This window comes from Dermacentor silvarum, chromosome 5, assembly GCF_013339745.2.
Source record: "Dermacentor silvarum isolate Dsil-2018 chromosome 5, BIME_Dsil_1.4, whole genome shotgun sequence".
In the NCBI taxonomy this organism is placed as follows: Eukaryota; Metazoa; Arthropoda; class Arachnida; order Ixodida; family Ixodidae; genus Dermacentor; species Dermacentor silvarum.
Genome location: NC_051158.1, coordinates 65,433,297 through 65,458,285, shown reverse-complemented (window position 1 = coordinate 65,458,285; position 24,989 = coordinate 65,433,297). Strand labels below are relative to the sequence as shown.

The window sequence follows — 24,989 nt, the reverse complement described above, 5'->3', positions numbered from 1 at the left end:
TACTTACAACGATCTCGTTAAGGCATTTTACCTTAGCCGCCGAACCTTCCCCCCACCTCACCCCAAGCTCAGCCGGGCGCAGGCTACCACCCTGCGTCTGCTACAAACAAATACGTACCCTTCACCCGCCCGCCTCCACCTTATATTCCCTGAAGTTTACAATACCCCCAACTGCCGGTGCTGTGGCACTCACCCGGCTACGCTTCCGCATATGCTGTGGGAGTGCCCAGCACAGTACACACACATTAACACCACGACCCTCTCGTCGAGGTTGCGTGAGGCTCTGCGGAGCTCCGCCCTCGACGACCAAAGCTGGGCGACCCAGCACGCCCGTGAGGCGGCGGCGAGGCAAGCCCTCGACGTCCCCTCATGGGACGCTTAGACCCGGCCATCTTAAAGTGCTGGTTCCGCAATAAATGTTTATTCCTCCTCCTTGAAACGCATTGTTTCCTCTCGGACAGATATCAACTAAAGAATGAATTAGCTACACCACCTACCTCATAAGCGCTTAACTTCCCGAGCAATATGTTATTGTTTAGGGTATCGAAGGCCTTGCCATAGTCAATGAAAACACCAAGCGTAAGCTTTTTTTCTTCGATGTTCTTAATTATCAATTCTTTTTGAGCTAACAGCACAGTCTGTGTAGATTTATCACGTTGAAAACTATGCTGAAACTCTGAAGGTATATTGTGTTTGTTAAAGAAGCTATTTACACGACAAAATATTATTTTCTCTAATCTATTAGAGAATACAGTATTATTTGAAATTCGTCGGCAATTATTAGCATCATTAATATCTCCACATTTAAATATAACAGAACCTTTTGAGATTTTCATGAGATTTGGGAAGCAGCCAGACTGAGATTTGATTAGACACGTAAGCTAGACAAGGGGCAAGCAGGTCAATTACGGGCTTAATCGCGTCTACCTGAAATCCATCGACATCGACAGCTGTATTGTTTCTTTAGAGAAAGAAATGTGCGTATCATTTCTGCTTCATCTGTAGGTGCGAGAAAAATTGTATCCGTATTATGGTAAGTAATATGAGTATGAGCAATGCTTCCCAGTGGTTGCACCGCATTAGCAAAGTGCTCGCTGAAGTGCTCGGCCAAAGGCACACCGGAAAGTTTGTTCCCGCTAATGGTTATTTCCATTAAAGTATTCTGACCCGCTTTGAGGTACAGTGCCTGATTGATGGCTTTCCAAACTTGGTTTGGGCGCCGTCGGTAGATATCAAAAAACATGTGGTTATAGCAGGAGTCCTTTGCCTCTTTGAATGCGGCAGTTAGTGTGTTTCTGTAAGTTTTAAAGGCCTCAAATTCCTTAATATCTCTTGTGCGCAAGAACTTCTTAAAAAGGCGACTTTTTTTCTTGACGATCTTGATACGCTCCCGCCCTACCCAAGGTTTTCTTACTTTTCTGTTTATACAACCGAAAAAACTACTATCCCTACTTCGTATAGCTGTCTACCGATTTGCTATCGTAATCGATGCTTGGCCTTTCAGGCGAAACTGCGTATTTTAAGTGCGAAGCAGTTTAAGCCGGTGGTTGCCGCGTTAAAGGTGTACGCCGAAACACATCGCCGAGCGATTGCGTCCCATGCGTCGCCTAGCAATGCCTCGCACTAGCTGCGCCGGGCCTCGCAACAGCTGCGGAGCCGAGCCATGACGTCATCGCACGCGCCACGTCACTTCGCCTGCCTACTACTACACCATAGGTACGAAAGGTACGCGAAAGGTACTACACGAAGGGTACGAGTAAAGACACGATGCCGGGTTGGTGCAGTAAGCCACTACACCAACCCGGCATCGTGTCTTACCTACATGCGAACGCTCACAAAACAATTTGGATGGTGCGCGGGTCACCGTCGCCATCGTCGTCCATGAGTAAGCGAGACAAGTAAGGGGGATGACTGAGCGATTAGGCTAAGCGAATTAAGGGCGTCAGTCTTTAATGCATCGGCATTCGGGCTTTCGCCTTCAAATCTTCTTAAGGATAACATAGGACACCCTGTGAATTTTTTTGTGTGTGTTTGCATACAACTTACGAATTACACAAAAATATACTACGTCATCATAGTTGACACAGTTTTTCCACAGTGGTTGTGTCGTTTCTGCCGCATGTTTACATCGTTCTCAAGTTTACGAAGACCCTGTTTTCGGACATAGGGAAAATATTGGACGTTATTGCAACAGCAGCTCGATTTCACACGTGCGTCTCTTGTCTCTCTACATGCGCAGTTGTAGTTACGCTGTCGCGTTCCGGTCGCACAAGGATAGCATGAAAACAGCGTTTAATTGCCCTCCTGCATTGAGGCGTTCGTGCGTATATACACGGACATGCGATGCAGTTACGAATGAAGCACGTTGTGACCATCGCAAGAAAAAGATCAAGTGGCGATGTCGGTGCATGTTTGAACAAAAGCTCCGCCTGTGGGTGCGACAGGCGGCTCTCGTGCTACGGTCGGACGGTCGTTGTCGCAGCGTCCACTTCTTCCTCGGTGGTTTGTTCGGCACTGCGACAGTAAAGGGGTTCAGATTTGCGCACACGTCACCGACTCACCGGCACTAGCTCACTCCCGTTTTTTTATGTCCACTCAAGTACACTCATACTGTTTCAAACGTAAACTCACGCTTACTAAAGTGTGAATGCGAGTGAGAAAGCTTTCACGTATGACAATCTATAAATTCTAGGAAGATAACTTGTATGCAAGTGTAAAGATTGAACCCAATATCGATGAGAGTTAGAAGCAAAAAAAAAAAACACCTCGGGAGGTATTTTGTAAGAGTCCACCTAGTGAACATGTCCATTTCGTTTGCTGTTGAAGTTCTGATTGGCTGGGCTGAGGTGTGCCTCCGCAGGCGCCAGGCGCTACAGCCAATCAGCACTCCAGCAGCAGACGAAATGGATATGTCCACGAGGTGGACTCTTACAAAATACCCCCCCCCCCTCCCGCAGTTCATATTTCACAAATATAGGCTTACGCAATTCATTTGTCTTGGCAGCTTACATTTGTTCTTTTGTTTTTTCATTTCATGGGTCTGCTGTTAACATGACCTCATTCATGATCACTGTTTCTAACGGACACCACTCGTGGATACGCTTTTAGATTTACAGAAAATTATCTGATTCCAAGTTAGCATTTTTCGGGATCACGCATATGACTCAGGCGTGCTTAAACGTACTCCGACTCACGCAAGTTCCGTTTCACAAGGGCTCACTTAGACTCAGACGTCAACCTATCGGACTCATCTATACTCTCTCAGATTGAAATTCACACCCATTCAGACTCAACTCGACTCGCTCACGATAAAGCTTACGCCCACTTTGACTCGCCTCCACAGTGGGTGAGCTTACTCAAGAACACAACCAATGTTTGAGGCTCAAGGTAAACCCCAAAGAGTGCTTTCTCTTTTTCTAGTGTATAAATTAAACTGCAGAAACCAACGGGACGCAATATCTCTTTCCTAGAGGGCGGCCACCATAATGAGGACGAACACCTTATACCGATTTGTTGCACTGTCACTGATATTGCGTGCTGTTTTCTTTTACCTTTAAAACGTGGAAACTTAATATATTTTCCGGTTAAACATTTCTAAGTCGCGAGGAAATAAATGGTTTTATGTCGTGCGCTTTCCTTTCTATGTCTTTTGTAATAGCTTCGTGCCATTTTTACACTCGAAGTAAGTACGAAGCATGTTCATTGCGTCAGTAGATTTTCTGCGATCTGACCCTGTTCCTACCTACAATCTGACCCAGGGCGCTACTGAAGTTTCTCCGGTCAAGCGACCTGTTTGAACGACTGTGACGCTCCTGAGTTCCTTTGTGTGTGTGCGTCTGCGTGCGTGCGTGTGCGTGCGTGTGCGCGTGCGCGCGTGTGCGTGCGCGTGTGCGTGTGTGAGTGTGAGTGTGAGTGTGAGTGTGAGTGTGAGTGTGAGTGTGAGTGTGTGTGTGTGTGTGTGTGTGTGTGTGTGTGTGTGTGTGTGTGTGTGTGTGTGTGTGTGTGTGTGTGTGTGTGTGTGTGTGTGTTTTCTTTTTTTTTATCTCCCTCTCTAGGTGTGTGCATTTTTCTTTATCTTTCTGTCTCCCCTTACCCCTTCCCCAGTGTAGGGTAGCAAACTGGATATTTACCTTCCGGTTAACCTCCCTGCCTTTCGCATCTCATTCATCTCTCTCTCTCTCTCTCTCTCTCTCTCTCTCTCTCTATGCTCCTCTTTTATAATTGGCATCTAATGGAATAAATAAATCGTGGTATAGAGAGGGCCTTGTTGATTTCTGGAAAAGCCGTGGGTGGCTCTCTGCCTATGGCGTTCCAATGCTGAGCGCGCTGGCGCCGTTTATGCTAACCTCGGCTACGGCAGTGGCATTCAGGTTGAAACGAATTGCACGAAAGTAGCAGAAAATTTCATAAATATGGAGAGAATGACCTTTGTTACGGAACATCAATGTATGTCAGGGGCTTCAGGCGGCCAAAACTTTATCTGTAGCCGGCCACACTAGCGTCGTAAAAAGTCCAGGTATATTTTTGGGGCATTTGATACCAATATGTTTTAATGTAATAAAGCTACGTTAAGGTCGTTGGTGTCACTACATGGAAGTGGTTAGTTAGTCGTCCTCACTATACTGGTGACCTGCTAGGGTCAGTTTTGAAGCCAACATCCCGGAATCAATAAATATTGCCAGAATCTGAATTTCTTTTCTTGCAAATGTGTACACCTCAGCTTAAAGACACTTTTCAAAAAGCATTTAGTTTCCTGCCAACTTCTATATAAAATAACACCACAGAATGTTTGCCATGTACGTCGGCTAATTGAACGTTAAGCTCACTGTCTTCGACACCGCAACCTCTCATGCATCAAAAACGTCGCGTGCTTTGAATGGACGGGGCTGTCAATTAATAAAAAGTGATACGGACTAACATATCGAATCCAATTATCCGGATTAATATCCCGTAGTAACACACCGGAAATCAACCACGCCATAATAGGGGCGCTGACTTGATTAATTTCAGCTAATTGATATTTGCCTGAGTTAAATACACGAGCGTCTTGGCATTGCGCACCTATCGGAATACTGCCGCCGCAGAGAGGGCACCGAACCTGTGACCTCGTCGGCAGGTGACACTCTTTCAACCAAGGATATTTAGTCATTTGGTCATTTTCAAACACCGCCTTGAAGCATCGCAGGAGCATGGCCCCTTCGCGTTGTCTATCGTCGTGCCCTCCGGTAATATCCTTCGCGACTTTGAAGAAGGCTGAGTAAACTAGTCTGCCAGGGCAGAGGGAATGTATTTTGCATAGTTTTCTTTTATGAGAAGATGACAGCTGCTATGACACTTATGAGTCATACGCGCTATCTTTTCATCGATCCGTCTTACTCATGCATGATTCTACCTACACATTTATCTATCTATATATCTATCTATCTATCGGTCTGTCTGTCTATCTATGTATATATATATATATATATATATATATATATATATATATTGGTTTGTCTGTCTTTCTCCTCGCTGTTCATCTTTATCTTTGTCTAGCGTATACATATCTGTCTCCCTCTATCTTTCGATCCATCCGTTCGAGCCATCTGTGATTGTCTGTGTAAGTTTCTCCACCAGTCTCTCTACATCTGCCTAGCGTCTACGTATGTCTGTGAGCCCATCTGTGGCATTGCCATCTGTCTTTCTGCGTTTCTGTGTGTCTATTGACCATATTGACTAGTGACTCCAGTTGGCGAGATGTTCATCGAAGAGCAACACACACCCAGTGCACTCACGGCGCAACTAGCTAAAGCGCTGGCGTGAACGGCGTTCATTAAAAAGCGGCACACGCCCAGTGCATTTGTGGCGCCCCCTGCTAAACCGTCCGGTGGTTGCTGTCCCCGAAGAACCCATGTCACGTGGCTTCGAGTCCGCTCAGCAGCGGAGAAGTATATGGATCTTTTTCGACATCGTAAAGCGACGCATTCCCCGTGGCAGATACCATAGTTACCCAAGTTGGCGTCAAAGATGTTGATTGAAGAGGGACGCACCCATTGACTCAAGTTAGCACCAAAGAGCTTCAGTGAGGACCAGCACAGACCGAGTGGCACAAACCCGATGCTCCAAGTAGGCATCAAGAGTTTAATTGAACAGCGGTACCTATCCAGTCACGCAACTACGGTGACCCATTTCGGCGTGATGGAGGTTCGTTGAAGAGCGGCGCATATTGGCAAGTGTAATGGTAAATGTTAAAAGTTATCGCTCAGCGCAAGTCGGGCCTTTCTGTCTCAGAACATTCTCGGCTATACAGCTTTGTAGCCGATTCTTTGCCGATTCTTTGTAGCCGATATAGCTTTGTAGCTATATATACTGTAGCCGATTCTACAGGGTGTTCCAGCTATCACGCAGCACGATTTCAAAAAAAAGAAGAGGAAGGGCGTTACGCGAAGCAAACCTGGTGCGTATTGTTTCCAGTACAGTGGAGTAGCCACCAGTATTTTCTTCGTTACTGAGATTTAATTAATTAATTGTAATTAATTATATAACTCGAGAAGTACTGTCCTAATTATCAAAGTGTCAATGAGAAAGTTGTAGAGCAACATGAAAAACTCCCGATACATCTTTCGGTTGCTCAAAACGTGCTACATAAATGTGTTTTTCCGAGAGTGAAAGAAGCCCGGGAATACACGCAGAATTGCCGCACGACTGGCCGCTCGAGGCACTTTGCGTGTATTCACGGGCTTCTTTCACGCTCGGAAAAACATTTTTATGCAGCACGTATTGATCAACAGAAAGCTGTATCGGGAGTTTTTCATGTTGCTCGTAACACTTTGACACTTTGATAATTAGGACAGTACTGCTCGAGTTATATAATTAATTACAATTAATTAATTACATCTTAGTAACGAAAAAAAAATACTGGCGGCTACTCCACTGTACTGGAAACAATACGCGCTAGGTTTGATTCGCGTAACGCAGTTCCTCTTTTTTTTTTTTAAATCGTGCTGCGTGACAGCTGGGACACCCTGTATATGTTGTCTATGTTGTCGCTGGACCTTGTGCATTCGGACTGTATGCTCGACGCGAATTGTGCTGTACTTTTTGGATATTACGCGACCACCAGCGATTAGATTGGAACTGTCGACGAGTCAGTTATGAATCGCCGATGCGTCTGACACGTAGATCAGATTTCGACGATCGCAGAATGGGGTCGCCGCTATCGCTGTGCTTCCAATGTCACTTGCTTTTGTGGGCACAGGTTTGCCCAACACTATAGTATACAGTTAGTTTCGTGATTCAGTTTTGCAACTGTATTCTTCCATACATCGCGACAACCTGTACAAAGTACCACATAATCAGTGACCCAAGTTAGTCCAGCCGTTATATACATACATAGCTAGCCTCAGTAATGTGGGTGAAGGGCCCTAACAATGCTAGAGCATTAAAGACAAGTACCACAAACGATACGCTACTTTCAACAGGCATTTACTGAAAGGGCAGCCGTATATACGGGGTGTTCAAAATTTCACTTTACGGAATTTTCAACAATCGCCTGTGGCAGGTAGCATACTACTCAACGTTGAGCTGGTGTGTTCGAAGAGGCGGACAATAGTAGCACAGAAATCGAAACACACATTCAAGTAATTAACAAAAATTGACTAACGAACTTCTTAGTCAATTATTTTACGACACTTATTGCAACTTACGAATTGTAGCTGGTGAGTTTGCAAGACGCATCCCCTTGAAATGAATTTACAGGATGACACCAGTTTCGAGATATTATTTCCCAAAGTGTGGGACGAAATACATGGGCGTTTTAGTTACTTTTGTGCTTCGATGTATAAAAGCGCAGTTTGGTAAGAAAAGTAAGTGGAACAGCAGTGCATTTTTACGGCGAGTTTGATGGCGCATATCTCCAAACTGGTGGCATTCTAGAAATTCATTCCAAGTGGATACGCCTGACAAGCTCACCGGCTAGAATTCGTAAATTGCAATATTTGCTCGTAAGGTAATTACCTAGAAGTTAATGAGTGATTTTTTGTTAATCGGTTGAATATGTGTTTCGATTTCTCGTGCTACTAATGTCCGCCTCTTCGAATAACCCTGCTCAACGATAAGAATTATGCTACCTGCCACAGGCGATCTTTAAAAATTCCGTAAAGCTTAATTTTGAACACCCGGTATATCGAAAAAGCGAAAATGATAAGCAGGCACAATAGATAATGTTGTCGTTAACGTGGTTAGGTCACGTGAGCACGATGCCAGAGTTCTTCCTTCGATAACGACAAGGACAAGAAAGCTTCATCCTTGTTGTCCATGTCGAACAACGAAGTCTTGTCCCTTTGCACATGCGCCTTAACCACGCTGACAACATTATCTCTTGTGCCTGCTTATCATTTTGGGTTTTCCTTTTTTTTTTCGTTAACATTTGAATCAACGCCAGTCGGAAGTAGCGACGTGTTCGTTTTACTTGTTTATTTTGCATTTGTACTTGTTCGCAGTGTTATATTGCAAGTTTACTACGAATTACCAACTTGCCCAAGTTCACCCCCGCCTAATGTAGACAGATTACTACTTCAAACATATATATCTATACGTATGTTGCACAGATTGGGGTGTACGTTCAGATGACTCTCCCGATAGCCTCACACATTGCGTCACGGTTACCTGTTGTCGTCAGGGTCTGCCCAGGTGCCGTCTTCACCAAGCGTGCCGGCTGGGGGTCCGGTTGCCTCCTGGTCAAAGCGGTCACTCTCTACGGCCAACCGGAGCTCATTGTCGGCCATGTCGTGTTGGCCATGTTTGACTGCGCATTATGTTATTTCGTCTGAGCAATGATACTCGGGACTAGCTGTGTTTGAGTCTGTTTTAAGCATTAAATGCTTTTAGCTCCCGTTGTCGCCCGAACTTCAAGTGACCTTGAGGCAAAAGCCAGAGCCGTTATCCGGGCACTCAAACGAGAACATCCGGGCATCGTTGCGAGAACAAAACGAGATTATCCGGGAAAGCATTCAAAAGTTAAGAAAATGCGGTCTCTGGCCCCCAACTCTTTGTACAGGTCCGCATTACATACGTTATACTTACTGACCAAACAATTTAAAAATATATTGCTTCCGAGCTCTTCCTAATGTTTGTTCACAATATCACTGAAGCTGTAATTTCTAGTACGCTGAAGATTTATTTGCCATTTCTAATAGCGACGTTCAAAAGGCAGATGCAGGGCACCATAGACTTTAATGTCATCTTTTGGCGCTGAGACAGGGTTGCCTGTGCTCTTTTCAACGCCAGCGGTCCGCGATTTCCGTGGTGCGGGTTTTACACACAACTAACGTGTGTAATGCTCGAAGATTGATTCATTAGACGCCGCTGATTCCGAATTCGATTGTCGATTTCGTGACTCGTAAGCCTAACACTTGTGAATAACCTTGGCTACTCAATGCACGTAAAGTTGGTTACTCGAAACCGCTCGAAACTAAGTACAACATACTGCTTGCTGCTTATTCTAAATTGTAGTTAAAAGCGAACACACGGAAGTCAAAATTACTCTTCTTATCTTAAAATTGTACGTTTTATTTTAATATTCGTAATAGCTTTTCTCTGACGCCGGTGTGGCGCTGCAAGCGCAAGATGCTATCCGCAAACGCAAAGCCCTATTCTAAAACTCTTGACTGCTGCATATCCCAGCGCTAACACCCGCAAAGCTCTTTGGGGCCCCTATTCTAAACTTCTAACGGCGGCGCCAGGTCGAATCACCAAGATCAAAATAGATGCAAAATGGAATGGATCCTCAAAACTCACGATCCTAGCGCTGGCTCAAAACCTGTTCACCTGACTGCTTCCTCTTTTGAAACAATAGAAACTTTATAGCTTCTACTTAAATGGATTAGCCTTTATGTAATATCGGGTTACCAGAGACGAGGATGGCCGTAGCAATTATGGTGGCGACATGTTGTGATGCTTTGCTTAACCACAGAGCGTTGGACACGTTCTTGTGTTGCGTGGGTGTCTTTTCTTCTTTTTATTTCGATGAAAAATAGAATAAAGAGGCTACGTGTCAATGATTACGTTGCTGCCGCCAGCAGTTAAATAGATTACGCCTGGTCATTGCATTAATAGCTCTCCATCCTCCGCAGTTAAATTTTTCTGCCACAACACGGCGCTACCAACGGTGATACTGGTGATCTGAAAATAAAGGGGAAGCGGAATGCAGCATTAATGAAACAGAGAGCACTGTGGGGCCACAATAAGTATGAGGTGGTGCGTGGAATCTGGAAAGGAGTAATGGTGCCAGCGCTAACATTCGCAAATGCCATTATATGCTTAAAATCGGATATATTGGCGGGTTTGGAAGTTAACCAAAGATCAGTAGGCCGGTTGGCTTTGGGAGCACACGGTAATACGACAAGTGAGGCAGTGCATGGAGACATGGGTTGGGCCTCTTTTGAAGTCAGAGAAGCACAAAGCAAAATTAGTTTTGAAGAAAGGCTCAGGAACATGGATGAAAATAAATGGGCGGCTAAAGTGCACAAGTATCTCTACATGAAAAGCGTGGACACAGAATGGAGGAAGAGGTCAAGGAAGTTGGCAACCAAGTACAGGATAATCGAAACTGTAAATAGACAACCAGGGGTCATCAGAAAGAAAGTGAGAGAAATAGAGACCGTGAATTGGATGCAAAGAATGGAAACGAAAAGCACAATGGAGATTTACAAGAATGAGAAGAAAGAAATTAGAAGGGAAAATCTGTACGATAACACAAAGGGCAGTGCCTTGCTATTTGAGGCTCGAGCCGGTTGCCTAAGGACGAAAACATATCGGAACAAATATTCGGAACTAGATGAGATATGTGTATGCTGCAGTAAAGATCCAGAGACCACTCAGCACATCCTAATGGAATGCGACGGGATCCACCCAGCGAGAACCGTAGGTAACGTGCAACTCCCAGAAGCGCTTGGGTTTAAAGTGGAAGGAAACATAAACAGATCAGCCGTAGAGATCAGCAAGAGACGATTAGAGTACTGGTGGAAAAAAAGCAGGGAAAAGATGGATACGACCTGATCTCTTAAAATCATAGGCAGCAGTACAAGCTAAATTTTTGAAAAAGGTATACAAAAATGCTAGATAAAGAACATGTGTAGTATACCTGATTAAATCAAGCAGGCTAGGTGACTATTTGTCGCCACCCCGTTTCAAAGGGGATGCCAATAAATCATCATCATCATCATCTGGTGATACTGCCGTACCTGTCTACGGCAACCCGGCATTCCCTATTATACGCAAAAGAAAAACTGTCTAGCTTTTAGAGACAAGTTAGATCTCTCTAATAGAGAGTCCTGGTGTGAACGTATTACAGTTTGTGGAACATGGAAACATCGGATGCGTCAACAGCAGCAGTAGCTCCACCATCTTGTGACGCTTTTCCTAAGCACGTCAAAAACGTTGTTTTGCCATGTCATTGGGAAATCAGTTCTGCGGAATCACACAAGGCGGACGAAGGTTCATGAAAGGAAAAATGTTCGTTCCACCCAATTGTAGCAGGAAACTGCAAAGGAAAACCCATAACAGTTTCTCAATAAGAAAAGTTTCACAGTCCTGAACCGGGATTTGAACCCGGGACCAACGCCTTTCCGTAGGGTGGATGAAAATTTTTCTCTTCAATCCATGTCATTGGTCTCGCAAATGGGGAGAAATTTTTATTCTACTCTACATTAACGATGGCTGCGGTTGACGCCCTTGCCGCAGAAGTTAGATGGAACATATATTTGAGTAGAACTTGTTGCATAGTTAGTACGAGTTCACTTTAAAAAGAATTGGCACGACAAAGCACTACGCATACTAGGAGGATATTAAAAATATAGCTGGTGTGGAAGGGACGCTCTTCAAGTGAAGCCAGCGTCGCCATATTGTGGTGAGCAGATAGCTCGGCGGCCGCCGGATTGTGTGCAGCGACTGCAGTGCGCGGCGATCTTTCCTGGACAAAGGTGCCTGCGCAGCAGCTTCCTATGCGTACAGCCCGATTTCAGCAAGCGTGGTTCAATCCAGCGTGTTGGATTGAACCATGTCCCCCCCCCCCAAAAACTTCAGTGTCACCTATCCCGAAATGTCAAGTTGGCCTACTCCCAAATTTCAAGCTGGCCCACCCCCAAATTTCAAGTTCACCCACTCCAAAAATCAACTGCCACCCCCCCCCCCTAATTTTATGTTGGCCCTCGCCCCCAAATTACAGTAGGTTCATCCCCTAATTTCAGTTAACCTACCCCTTAATGTCAGTTCAGTAATGGTAATCATTTGCGGGAAAAAAACGGCGGAGAAAGCTCACGATACGATACGCCGGTGGTTTCCTGCCCATCATAAGATGGCCGTCGGCGGCTTCACTGTCCTCTATGGGCAGGTACAGGTGGCTTCCACTCCAGCAACATTTTTACATCCTCTTAGGACGCATATGACTAGACAGCTAGACTATATGCTTGGACTCGGAGAGTGCCGTTCGGGCAGTCGTCCTGGTGTCTAGTCTTATGTGGCGTGTCTTATTTTGTATAATTTCTTACAAAATTAGCACGATAAAAGCATTATAGTATTGTGTGTTCTATATTACGCCACAACCATGTGAAGAAACAGACAACGAAAGGACGTTCCGCGTGCATTGCCACAGTCGTCACTGGCGCTGCCTAACACTCTCGGGTTTAATTTTCTACGCACATATGCATATATACCATACCCAACAGAAGGAACGGGTGTGTGGCCGCTGTCTCTTAACTGGCAAAGCGTCGCACACGTAATGCGAAGACGTGGGCTCGGCGCCCACCTACGGCAAGTTGGCATTTCCTCACCTCTCCTTTACCCTTTGCGTTAATACTTACTAGGAGTTCCCTATGCTACAACTAAAACAACTTGAAGGCGAAAGCCCGAGCGCCGCTCGCCGCTAACTCAATGAAACGATGACCACTTTTTTTTGCAGAACCATCATCACTCTGAAACCACAATGTAGTTATTTTTGTAAGTCATCATGTTTTTTATTGCGATAGAAATTATATGGACACTCCAAAGCAGATTTCTGCCGTCGGCGTCGCCGTCGTCGTCGCCGTGAGGTTCCGTATGACGTCAATGGAGATGAAATCGTCGGCGCGCGCCGAACGCTGTATGTGCGAGTGAAAGGGAGCGAGGGACGCGCGCTTTCATGGGGAGTGAACGCGCGGCGGAGAACAAACGTGCGTTCTGCGCCGTGCTCCCTTAAGGGCTGCAGAATTAAGCGTCTCTTTTTTTTTTTGGAAGTCACCCTTCCTATGGTGGAGCAAACTTTAACCTTGTCTAAGCACTTTTTTTTTCCTGGGTCACTCTCACTTGAACCCTCAAATCTCACATTTTTTGCAAGTCATTCCCCACTCCATAACCCCTTGATTACTCTTGATTCACCCTATCACTGATTGGTTCACCTTCATTCGCTCTATCATCTCGGCTAATGCGATTAGCATTCTTTGGGAGTTTGACCCAGTTTGCGGGATGTATCTAACCTCTTTCACACACAGACCCTGTGACCAAAGTTGTCTACTAGCTTGGACCACTAGGAATGTACCAGCTGCCGTCTTGTCGAACAGACATGGGCCGCTGGGCATGTGCCCGAATATAATACTGCATGCTGGCTCTTGTCTGGCCTAGTAGAAAACTTAGGTCGCTGGGTATGGGTCGTTGGATATGTTCCCGAACGGACAACTTCGGCGCTGGTTATGCGTCATTGGTATGTACACACATTGTTGCTGTCAATCGCTCGGAATGAATGGGCCAAAATTACGCAAGGGGTACGTATACCCTAATCGACAACGAACACATCCGTGGCGAGCACGGCCGCCTGGCGGAGAACCATTGCAACGAGGTTGGGGCCAGTATACTAGTTATACTATGAAGTTTCAACTGGGGTGCTGTAATTACAGCAACGCACGCTGTGTCGTGGTATCACCTGGCGTTGTAGATGGCAGCTCAATTGCCACTTCGTGTGTCTTCGGTGACAATACGGCGTGTCGCTGCATTTGCTTTCTGCTAATCGCATTAACGTCGACGCTAGTCGTAAGGTGGGTTCTGCCGGAACATTTTTCTGCCGTTTCAGTTAAACTCATGAAGTAATATCCCCTACGCTTTACCTCGCTTTATTGCCAGTTTTCTTCACACGGTTGTAAACCTAACGAAACACCGAGCCCCTTCCATCCCCTTATATCTTCTCGTTCTAGCCCACGTGAGTCTCACAATATGGCGCCACAAGCGCTGCTGCGGACGTCTGCGTCTCTGTAAGCCCTGTATTTTGTAAACTGTAATGGCGACTCGAGCTGAAGCTCTCTTGCGTCAGAGCAGGCGCACGCACCCTCGGTGGTGGAGGTCAGCTTGTCCCGCTGTCGCTTCGCGGCAATGTTTAGCAGCAGGACCCCGACGACCGTGACGACGATCACCAGCACCACCATGCACCACAGCGTGTACTGGAAGCTGGCCGGCTGGCCGGACACGTCACGGCTGCGCTTGGCGCGGTCCAGCAGCAGCTGGAACGCCTGAACATGGGCAACACTTGAAGAGTCGAAACCACGCGGAGCGAAGGAACCGCGTAGAGTAAGAATAAATGTTTCACAGTGATGCATGTACAATGTAAACACTTTCGGGACCCAACAAAGTTCTTTAAAAGGTTCCATAATCATTCTTACTGAGAAAAATAAAACAATTTTATGGCTGCTGCTGATTTCTACAGCGTAATTGCATAATAGAAATGCCGCTAAAGCGCGTGACAGGAAAGTGCGTGACAGGTAAGTGCGGTAGCCGAGACAATTTCACACACAAGATAGCTATATTTAACAACGTTGTTTTACGTTGTCAATACAATCTTGTAGGGAAAAAAATAAAAGTTTCGTTGTACACATTCATGCGCAGCGTTACCCATTGTGAATGAGTGATTATTTGAATTTTTTCAGGAATGTTATGCAATGTTCTCAGTAGAGTTCGGTTATTATCAGAGCACTGCCAAATTGAGTCGCCTGCAAATTCTGAAATTTGTTCACTACAAGTCTATACAGAATGCTGTGAAAATAGCGTGCAAGAGTACGTAACGTATGGAGAATGTGTAAAGTTCATTTCGGAGTTTTTTTTTTCGTTTTTTTTTTTGTTATTTAAGATCCGATAGCTATTTAGCAAATTAACGGTGTGTGAAAGGGTGTGTTTGCAGGCGCCTGAACTAAATGGCGCCACCATATAAATATAGCGAAGAAGGCTCGGGGTTGCGTTTGTTTGCGCGTCTCATCTGAATCGAATAGTGGGTCCACACAGACCCACATTCGGGTATTCTTTCTTTCCTCAGACAATTAGATATTGGAATTCATTGCCTACTGATGTTATAACTTGCTCACCTGACAGTTTCCTTCCTATGCTGGAAAAATATGTCTATGCGTATGCATCTTGATTTATAATTATCGCCTACAGACACCGCATTTTGTTTCAAATTGGTTTTCATGTACTTTTTGTTGTTTATCTTACGCTTCAGTATTTCTGTTCATTAACCTTTAAGAGCTGAATAAGGAAGATCACACCTGCTTATTGTATTGCTCAACTAGGTCTTCTTGTAAACTACAATATTAACAATTGTATCAGTTTGTCATTCATATTCTGATGCAATGTATTTTCCCATGTCCTGCAACAGCCTCCAAATGGAGGCTAGCAGTATGTATGAAATAAATAAATAAACGTTTTTCATCGTCTGCGCTGGTCTGTGTCTGCATAGTGTGGCAACATGGCGGTGCCCTTGTGGCTACCAATTTCAATGCATGGGCGCTATGGGGAGTTTTTTCTCTAGAGTTGGTTATATTAACTCTATGTCACCTAATGATGAAATGCTCTTGGTGAAGACATCTTTCTTGAATACGAGCCCTGATCCTTACTGCGAAATGCGCGTTCAGCGAGGCAAGCTGCAAACATATAGAGGCTTTTGATTGTAGTTACGCCTAATATATCTCAATAAGATTGAGAACAGAGACGAGTTTTGCCTCCCATAAGCGCAATTTCAGTTTGTTCTTACCTAAAAGTCACGTGTCGCGGTTTTTCGGGCTCATTGGGCGTAGAGATATTTTAATGCGTTAAGGGGAAATGTGACGTGTAATAGTGAAGTCATGAGTTAATCAGGTGACCAAATTTTCATGCAAAACCATAGCCTAATCGGCAACCAATGGTAGCATTTCAATCAAGATCGATTTTTCATATGGAAACGTTATACGTACGTTTTATGGAGGACAATATTGGAAGTGTGAGCCTTTTGTATCAAGGCTAATCCTGAAACTTGTTGTCCCCGCATGTAACCTACCTAACCTTGCCTACACTACCTTAACTGCGTACGAATGCACTATACTTACCTTACGTACGCACACTGTACCTTTTTTAAATTACCTACGCGCACATACCTTATCCTGACGTAACCACCCACCTGCTATAACATGTGCCCTGTCCTTCCTATGCTACTAACGTTACCTTATTAGTCTGACCTTACTACTGAGTTCCCTAGCATAACCTTACTTAACTGTATGTTACTAAACTCTTTCCAACCTTATAGTATGCACAAGCATTAAAAATTTAATACACGCGTTTACTAAAACAAGGAACGCAAGTCGCAACATTCGCACTCAAATAGACAGGAACAGGTGCGTTCGAGTGAGGCCGCGAGGTAGCAAACAGCCCCCTAGTCGTTACGAAGGATAACTCGCTTATACAGCTTTGCTTTTTTTCATCTTGACTTGTAACATTGGCATACATATGAAAAGATTTTTTTTTCATTGAAGACACCCGAAACCAGCCGCGGCAGGTTGAGGCGAAGAATGTTTCGCAATAAAAAAAATAGTGTGAGAAAACCAATTGTAGATGCTTGTCGATTTCAACTTTCTTGTGTGGCCCTACTACATAATATCCATGCCATCCCGTGATTCAGTGATCCACAGCAGATGTTATGGGCCCAACAAGTGATGAATTAAGTACAACCTCAATGCCAAGTATGCATGATGTCACTCCCACAGTAGATCTCACTGTAATGTGCTTCTCAACCTCGCTGTTAACCCTAACGACAAACCCGATGTCAACATGCGAGGAGTGACGCGACTTTGTTTATTTCAATGCCCGGTAGTGTTTATATGTTGAAACGTGACCTAGTGCACGCCGTATGCAAACCCTGTGCATCTGAGGGTGGTGACATCTTGGCGCTATGCCAAGGCGCAGGAATTTTTTAACGCGATTCAGCGCACACCATCTGCACGTATAGGCGATGTCGTCATGGCGATGTTGTAATATCGCGAAAACCTTCAACGCAATCCTGCGCACGCCATATGTGCACGTATTCGCTATGATGTCCTGGCGCTGCGCCAAGCCACGGAATTTTTTAACGCAATCTGGCTTACTCCATGTGCACGTATTGCTGGTGACTTCAAGGCGCTGCGACAATCCCCGGAAATTCTTTAACGCAGTCCGGCTCACGCCATTTGCACATCTTGGTGATGATGTCCTGGCGCTGAGCCAAGGCGACGGAATTGTTAACGCTATTCGGCTCACTACATGTGCATTTATTGGCGATGCCGTTTGACACGGCACCAATGCGCGTGATCTCCCGGGAGTTTTGGAAACGCTATCCGGCGCTCGCCAAGTATATGCTCTTTGCACTTGTTGGCACGCTTTCCTCTCTCCCCGCTCCGGCGCTTCCTCCTCTATTCAGATTACCCTCCTCCACCTTGCATAGTGTTTCCCTCTCCCTATACAGAACGTGAAGCACAAACTATCTCAACTGTGTGGCGTCGCTAGAAAAACTGATCCCTTTAAAATTACTAATCTCGGCGTTTCTTATATGCCACAAAACCGCGGCACGTTTGGCGAGTTGTGCGGTGATCGCGCATCAACAATCCCAAACTCGACTGTCATCACATACTCGACTGTAGTCACGTACTCGACTGTGATTGTAACATCAGTAATCACATACTTGACTGTGATTGTAACATACTCGACTGTAATCACATATTTGACTGTGATTGTAACATACTCGACTGTAATCACATACTCGACTGTAGTCACGTACTCGACTGTGATTGTAACATCAGTAATCACATACTTGACTGTGATTGTAACATACTCGACTGCAATCACATATTTGACTGTGATTGTAACATACTCGACTGTAATCACATACTCGACTGTGATTGTAACATACTCGACTGTAATCACATACTCGACTGTAGTCACGTACTCGACTGTGATTGTAACATTAGTAATCACATACTTGACTGTGATTGTAACATACTCGACTGTAATCACATATTTGACTGTGATTGTAACATACTCGACTGTAATCACATACTCGACTGTAGTCACGTACTCGACTGTGATTGTAACATACTCTACAGTAATCACATACTTGACTGTGATTGTAACATACTCGACTGTAATCACATACTCGACTGTAGTCACGTACTCGACTGTGATTGTAACATCAGTAATCACATACTTGACTGTGATTGTAACATACTCGACTGTAATCACATATTTGACTGTGATTGTAACATACTCGACTGTAATCACATACTCGACTGTAGTCACGTACTCGACTGTGATTGTAACATCAGTAATCACATACTTGACTGTGATTGTAACATACTCGACTGTAATCACATATTTGACTGTGATTGTAACGTACTCGACTGTAATCACATACTCGACTGTGATTGTAACATACTCGACTGTAATCACATACTCGACTGTAATCACATACTTGACTGTGATTGTAACATACTCGACTGTAATCACATATTTGACTGTGATTGTAACATACTCGACTGTAATCACATACTCGACTGTAGTCACGTACTCGACTGTGATTGTAACATCAGTAATCACATACTTGACTGTGATTGTAACATACTCGACTGTAATCACATATTTGACTGTGATTGTAACATACTCGACTGTAATCACATACTCGACTGTGATTGTAACATACTCGACTGTAATCACATACTCGACTGTAGTCACGTACTCGACTGTGATTGTAACATCAGTAATCACATACTTGACTGTGATTGTAACATACTCGACTGTAATCACATATTTGACTGTGATTGTAACATACTCGACTGTAATCACATACTCGACTGTAGTCACGTACTCGACTGTGATTGTAACATACTCTACAGTAATCACATACTTGACTGTGATTGTAACATACTCGACTGTAATCACATACTCGACTGTAGTCACGTACTCGACTGTGATTGTAACATCAGTAATCACATACTTGACTGTGATTGTAACATACTCGACTGTAATCACATATTTGACTGTGATTGTAACATACTCGACTGTAATCACATACTCGACTGTAGTCACGTACTCGACTGTGATTGTAACATCAGTAATCACATACTTGACTGTGATTGTAACATACTCGACTGTAATCACATATTTGACTGTGATTGTAACGTACTCGACTGTAATCACATACTCGACTGTGATTGTAACATACTCGACTGTAATCACATACTTGACTGTAGTCACGTACTCGACTGTGATTGTAACATCAGTAATCACATACTTGACTGTGATTGTAACATACTCGACTGTAATCACATATTTGACTGTGATTGTAACATACTCGACTATAATCACATACTCGACTGTAGTCACGTACTCGACTGTGATTGTAACATACTCTACAGTAATCACATACTTGACTGTGATTGTAACATACTCGACTGTAATCACATACTCGACTGTAGTCACGTACTCGACTGTGATTGTAACAACAGTAATCACATACTTGACTGTGATTGTAACATACTCGACTGTAATCACATATTTGACTGTGATTGTAACATACTCGACTGTAATCACATACTCGACTGTGATTGTAACATACTCGACTGTAATCACATACTCGACTGTAATCACGTACTCGACTGTGATTGTAACATCAGTAATCACATATTTGACTGTGATTGTAACATACTCGACTGTAATCACATATTTGACTGTGATTGTAACATACTCGACTGTAATCACATACTCGACTGTAGTCACGTACTCGACTGTGATTGTAACATACTCTACAGTAATCACATACTTGACTGTGATTGTAACATACTCGACTGTAATCACATATTTGACTGTGATTGTAACATACTCGACTGTAATCACATACTCGGCTGTAGTCACGTACTCGACTGTGATTGTAACGTACTCTACAGTAATCACATACTTGACTGTGATTGTAACATACTCGACTGTAATCACATATTTGACTGTGATTGTAACATACTCGACTGATTGTAACATACTAGACTAATGACATACTCGACTGTAGTCACATAGTCGACTGTGATTGTAACATACTCGACTGTAACCACATCCTCGACTGTAATCCCATACCAGGTGTATGTTTTAGGATCATAAAGCCCCGCGCCCCCTCCACAGTCACTGGTTCTTTCCACGTACCCTCACGGCGACGTTCAGTGCGTCGGTCTCCCTCTCAAGCTGTGCTAGTTTGACGCGGTCAACATGAGCCTCTGGAGATACCGCCGCGTCCGGCGTGAACGGCGACAGGAAATTTTGAGGCGGTGCCGCCGCTGAAGGGGGAGCCGCCGCTGGTTTCTTTGGCTTGGCCGGCACCTGCGCATTTGCATAACTGCTGTAGCGGTTCCTACGATATTCTTGTAGCATTAGCCTCATATCTCTCTACATTTTAACCATGAAGTAAAGATAACACTAACAAAAAGGCCTCTATGAACCATATGATTCTATAGGTTTATCTAACAGAGGGCTGGTCATAGTGAATCACGTATCATCACACGAGGTTATGGAGATGGAGTAAGTAAGACATGGATATCGGTTTCCCTAATAAAAATTGTATTCCTTTTTACCTTCTTTTTTTCTATTTTTTTATATGCGGCTGTGTATTGCATGCATGTATATGCTTGCATTTGTATTATCAAATGTGCGTTGTTCTGGCACAGCTGCTTTGAACTTCCTTTTCATTTTTTTTCTTTTTTTTTACTTCGTGCGTCTGTAGGTAGAGGAAGTTGCGATTCGGTCTACGGCTACGAGACCTCGTTCTGTTCGTAATTATTTGTAGCAACAACATGATAAGTAACTTATACCGGTATTCCAGTTATGTGCATAGCATAGCCTACCACGTGCAGATTGCGTTCCATTACATTGAAAACAAGCGCCGCCTGGTCGGTGGGCGCTCAGGAATAAGTACATTATAGGCAGAAAATAACCTAGTCTTTCTTCCTTTCTTCCTTTCCTTCTTTTTCAGTTTTTTTTTTTTCAGGATGGCTTGTTCCGGATTGCTTAGTTTCTGAAAGGCACCACAAAATCGCTGTAGCAACGACAAACGACTGCCTTCTCGGCCGACTCAACGTGCGGCAACAATGTGGAGTCTCTCGAGCGCAGCGCGACGCACGCTATACGAGGCACGAGCTTGCGATCATATCCATTGTGGAGAAGTCAATGGGGCTGCGAACAACCAACCCTCCACGCGCCTTGCCAAAGATCGGAGTCCCGCGTCCCTTGATGCAGGTTCAGCGATTCCTCGTCGCCAATTTACGCACCTCGTAAAGAAAACTACGGTTTATTTCCATGGTCCGTAACGTCGTGCTTGCCGATGGGCGCCAGGCAACAGAATGACAAAGAGTGTGCGCTAGTTCGTCGGAGGGACGCCGCTCGCAACAGCGGCGTTATATGATCCGCTGCCTGTGCGGTCCGAAGGACCCTGCACTAAGATAATTTGCACGCTTCTAAGTCAAAGAGGGTATAAATATGTGTATAACGCCTACCCTTACACCCTTTTTGGGTGCAAGGACGTGAGTTATAAACATGTTTACAGCGTTTTTTTTTATTTTAATGGTATAAATTACTGTACAGTGTGGTCGGGTGCGACGATCTGGTGCCGATTGAGCTGTCCTTCATGAAATCTGCATTTAACAGGGTCACGGGAACAGTGTAGTCTGCCGCGTTTACGAACTCACAACTTCCTTTAACTAGATGTATATCAGAATATATACGAGTTAAGCACCGCCGGACTTCCTCGAGAGCTGACTGTAACCATTTATGTCGCGCAAATATCAATAATAGCACGGCGCTTGGGCGGCGACAGCATTGACGATTACAGAATCCAATCGCAAAAACAACACGACAAAACGAACGACGCTGGCAAAAGACGCGCATGAGCGAAGCCCGCAAAATGGAACTTTTACTGCGCACAGGCTATCAAAATAATACATCACTCTTGTCAAGCGCGCCGGAATGTCAGCTCGTGGACAGAAACAGCAGCTGGTAAGCTCACCTTGGTTGGTTTGGCATTGCGCTATTAAGCACGAGGTCGCGGGATGAAATTCCGGTCGCGGCTGCAGGCAATCAGGCGGGGGCGCAATTCAAGAACTGTCCGTGTACCGTGCATTTGGCGCACGTTAAAGAACCCCAGGTGGTCAAAATTAATCTGTAGTCACCCACAACGGCGTGCCTCGTAATCAGATCTTGGATTTGGCACGCAGGACCTCAGAATTTGTTATGAGCTAGAGCAGGTAAACGAAGGTAAATTTCGCGAACGCAGCGTATATGTACCCGAATTCCATGCTTTTACTCTCATACTGGACTGTGCAGTATTACCGGGGCCTGCAATAAATAGCCTGCACGTGTTTGGCGTCATTTTAAATGCGAAGCATTTCTTGGCGAACATTTGCCACTTTGACAGTATCTATCTATCTAGCTGCCTACGTCTTTGTCTCTCATGGTCGCTTCGTTAACTGGGTAGGTACTGAAATCCTCACAGTATGACAAGAGTGTATGACGAACATAAGTGGTATGTCATGACATGTGTGTCATGTAGGTCATGAAACACCCGCCTACGTCTCGATGCTCTCATAGCCGTTTCATTAAGTTGGTAGGTACCAAGATTGCCATAGTATGACAAGAGTGCATGACGAACATAAATGATAGGGCGTGACATGAATGTCATGACATGCGTGTCATGTAGGTCATGAAACAGCCGCCTAAAATGACAATGACTCAGAGAAAAACGATTAACACTCAAAAACTACTGAAATGTGTTCGGACATAAATGATAGGTCATGACATGTCATGCCATGCGTCTCATGTAGGTCATGAAACAGCCGCCTACATATTGATGCTCTCATAGTCGTTTCGTTAACTTGGTAGGCTCCGCGCACACTGCTTCGGGTAACACCTATTCCCACAGGGTGTGGGATCTGCCGGCTTTTTAGCAAGGCTGTCAATAACGAACGAATCCGCTGTCACAGCTTAAAATAAATTGTGCGGTTTTACGCGCCAAAACCGAGATCTGGGGGCCGAAATCACAAAGCTTTTCCTTCTTAAGTGCTCTTTGTCGTTGGCCGGACACCGTCGCTAATATGTTCGTAAAAACCGATACCAGAGCATGTATTGTCTAGTATCGGGTTTTACGAACAATTTTAGGATAATAACGTTCTTATGAGTACGGGCCCTGATTATGGAAGCACGCTGTAGTGGAATAATTCTAACCACCTGGGTATTTTTAACGCTCGCCCAATGCACGGCCCAAGAGCGTCTTCGCACTCCGACCCCATACGGTCGTCGTAGCTCATACGGTCGTTGACCCCATACGGCCGTATTTACACGACGACCATACGGTGGTCGTAAATACTGCCGTCGTAGCCGGAAATCGAACCCGAGATCTCGTGCTCGGACGCGCAACGCCATAACCACTGAGCCATTGGGAGGACTGTTTTTCTACATCTTCGCGGAGCATTGAGGATTCGTTCATTTGGGTCACGTGGCACGCACTCGCGAAGTGCACCAAGTAGGTGCACCGAAAATCCCAGCGCAAGGTTCTCTAACCCTCCGACACTCTGCCGCGCTCGAAGGGCCATCTAGTACTGCTATGCGGGATTGTTGGTATATGGCATCTTGCAGTACTATTTGTAGCTCGTACAGACGATGACACAAGAAGGCAAATGAAAGACAGCGCCGTATCTGCGTCTTTCGTGTGCAGTCTTGCATCCTCGTCTCATATGCGCTATGATAATACTGGAAGGGGCATGAGGACTCGCAAGCAGAAGAGCAAGCAAAGGGCACGAGGGGGCACGGCCTCTTTATCGGCGCCTTTGTATCGACGGTTGATAGTGCAACCACAGACCACAGTAATGCCAAGAAAGGGCCGAAAGAAAGCCATTAGCTTTCATACAGGAATGAGGCGCCCCCGAAGCTCTCATGTAGCCATCAGTACCGACTCAAAGCCACAGGATATACACCCTGGTGCAAATGGCGAAATGGTAAGATTGTATACGTAATACGTAATGCAACGCTTGCGAGCAACGAAAGAACAACGAGCCCTGTGTTCTTCTTGTTCCTCGTGCGTTGTGTTTACTATCTTTACGGTAGGAATGTGGAACCGACTATAGCCTGCCAGGATATCTGCTGAACGATGGGTTTTGCGAGTACGTTTGGGGGTCCGATAACGTGCCTCAGTTCGGTTCGGGGACCTACATGTGAGGAAAGTCCTTTGAACTGATTGTGCTATTGCCTTGAGCTATGTTCGAGTTCAGAACCGGTTATGGTTAATCTAAAACCGAGATGGAGAGAGCAGTGAAAATGCTTACCTGAGCCATCGCCGTTGGGTCGAACTTTTCTTCTTTCTCGTCTTTGATGCAGGGTCATGAGTGTGTGAAGTTCATTGCAAATGTATCTGCTCACAAAAAGAAAGAAAGAACATACCACCACCCAATTAAAGCAGAAAAAATAGAACACGGAAAGTATTAACAAAGCCTACCTATAGAGATGTCAAGAACTCTAATGCATAAGCCAAAGAAGCTGGCCAGCGCTTTCGTGTGCCCACGCGTCGTGCTACTTTCTTCTTTTTTTTGTTTTTTTTTTAGTTTGTGTAATATAACATGATGAATATTTACGAAACGGGGAGTACGAATGGAATATTATTCAACAGAATGGATCTCCTTATCTAAGAG

At 44.8% G+C, this 24,989-nt stretch overlaps 1 protein-coding gene across 1 annotated transcript; it reads right to left on the bottom strand.

The window, feature by feature from the left end:
- Window positions 1-2,127: 2,127 nt before the first annotated feature.
- LOC119454147 (uncharacterized) lies at window positions 2,128-24,709 on the bottom strand. The gene is made up of 5 exons (XM_037716145.2): window positions 24,627-24,709; window positions 20,464-20,637; window positions 14,333-14,513; window positions 8,647-8,785; window positions 2,128-2,514 (listed from the first exon to the last, which is right to left on the bottom strand). Exons 1-5 carry the CDS (start codon window positions 24,633-24,635, stop codon window positions 2,457-2,459), a joined length of 561 nt encoding a protein of 186 aa, XP_037572073.2. The 5' UTR covers window positions 24,636-24,709; the 3' UTR covers window positions 2,128-2,456.
- Window positions 24,710-24,989: the final 280 nt, after the last annotated feature.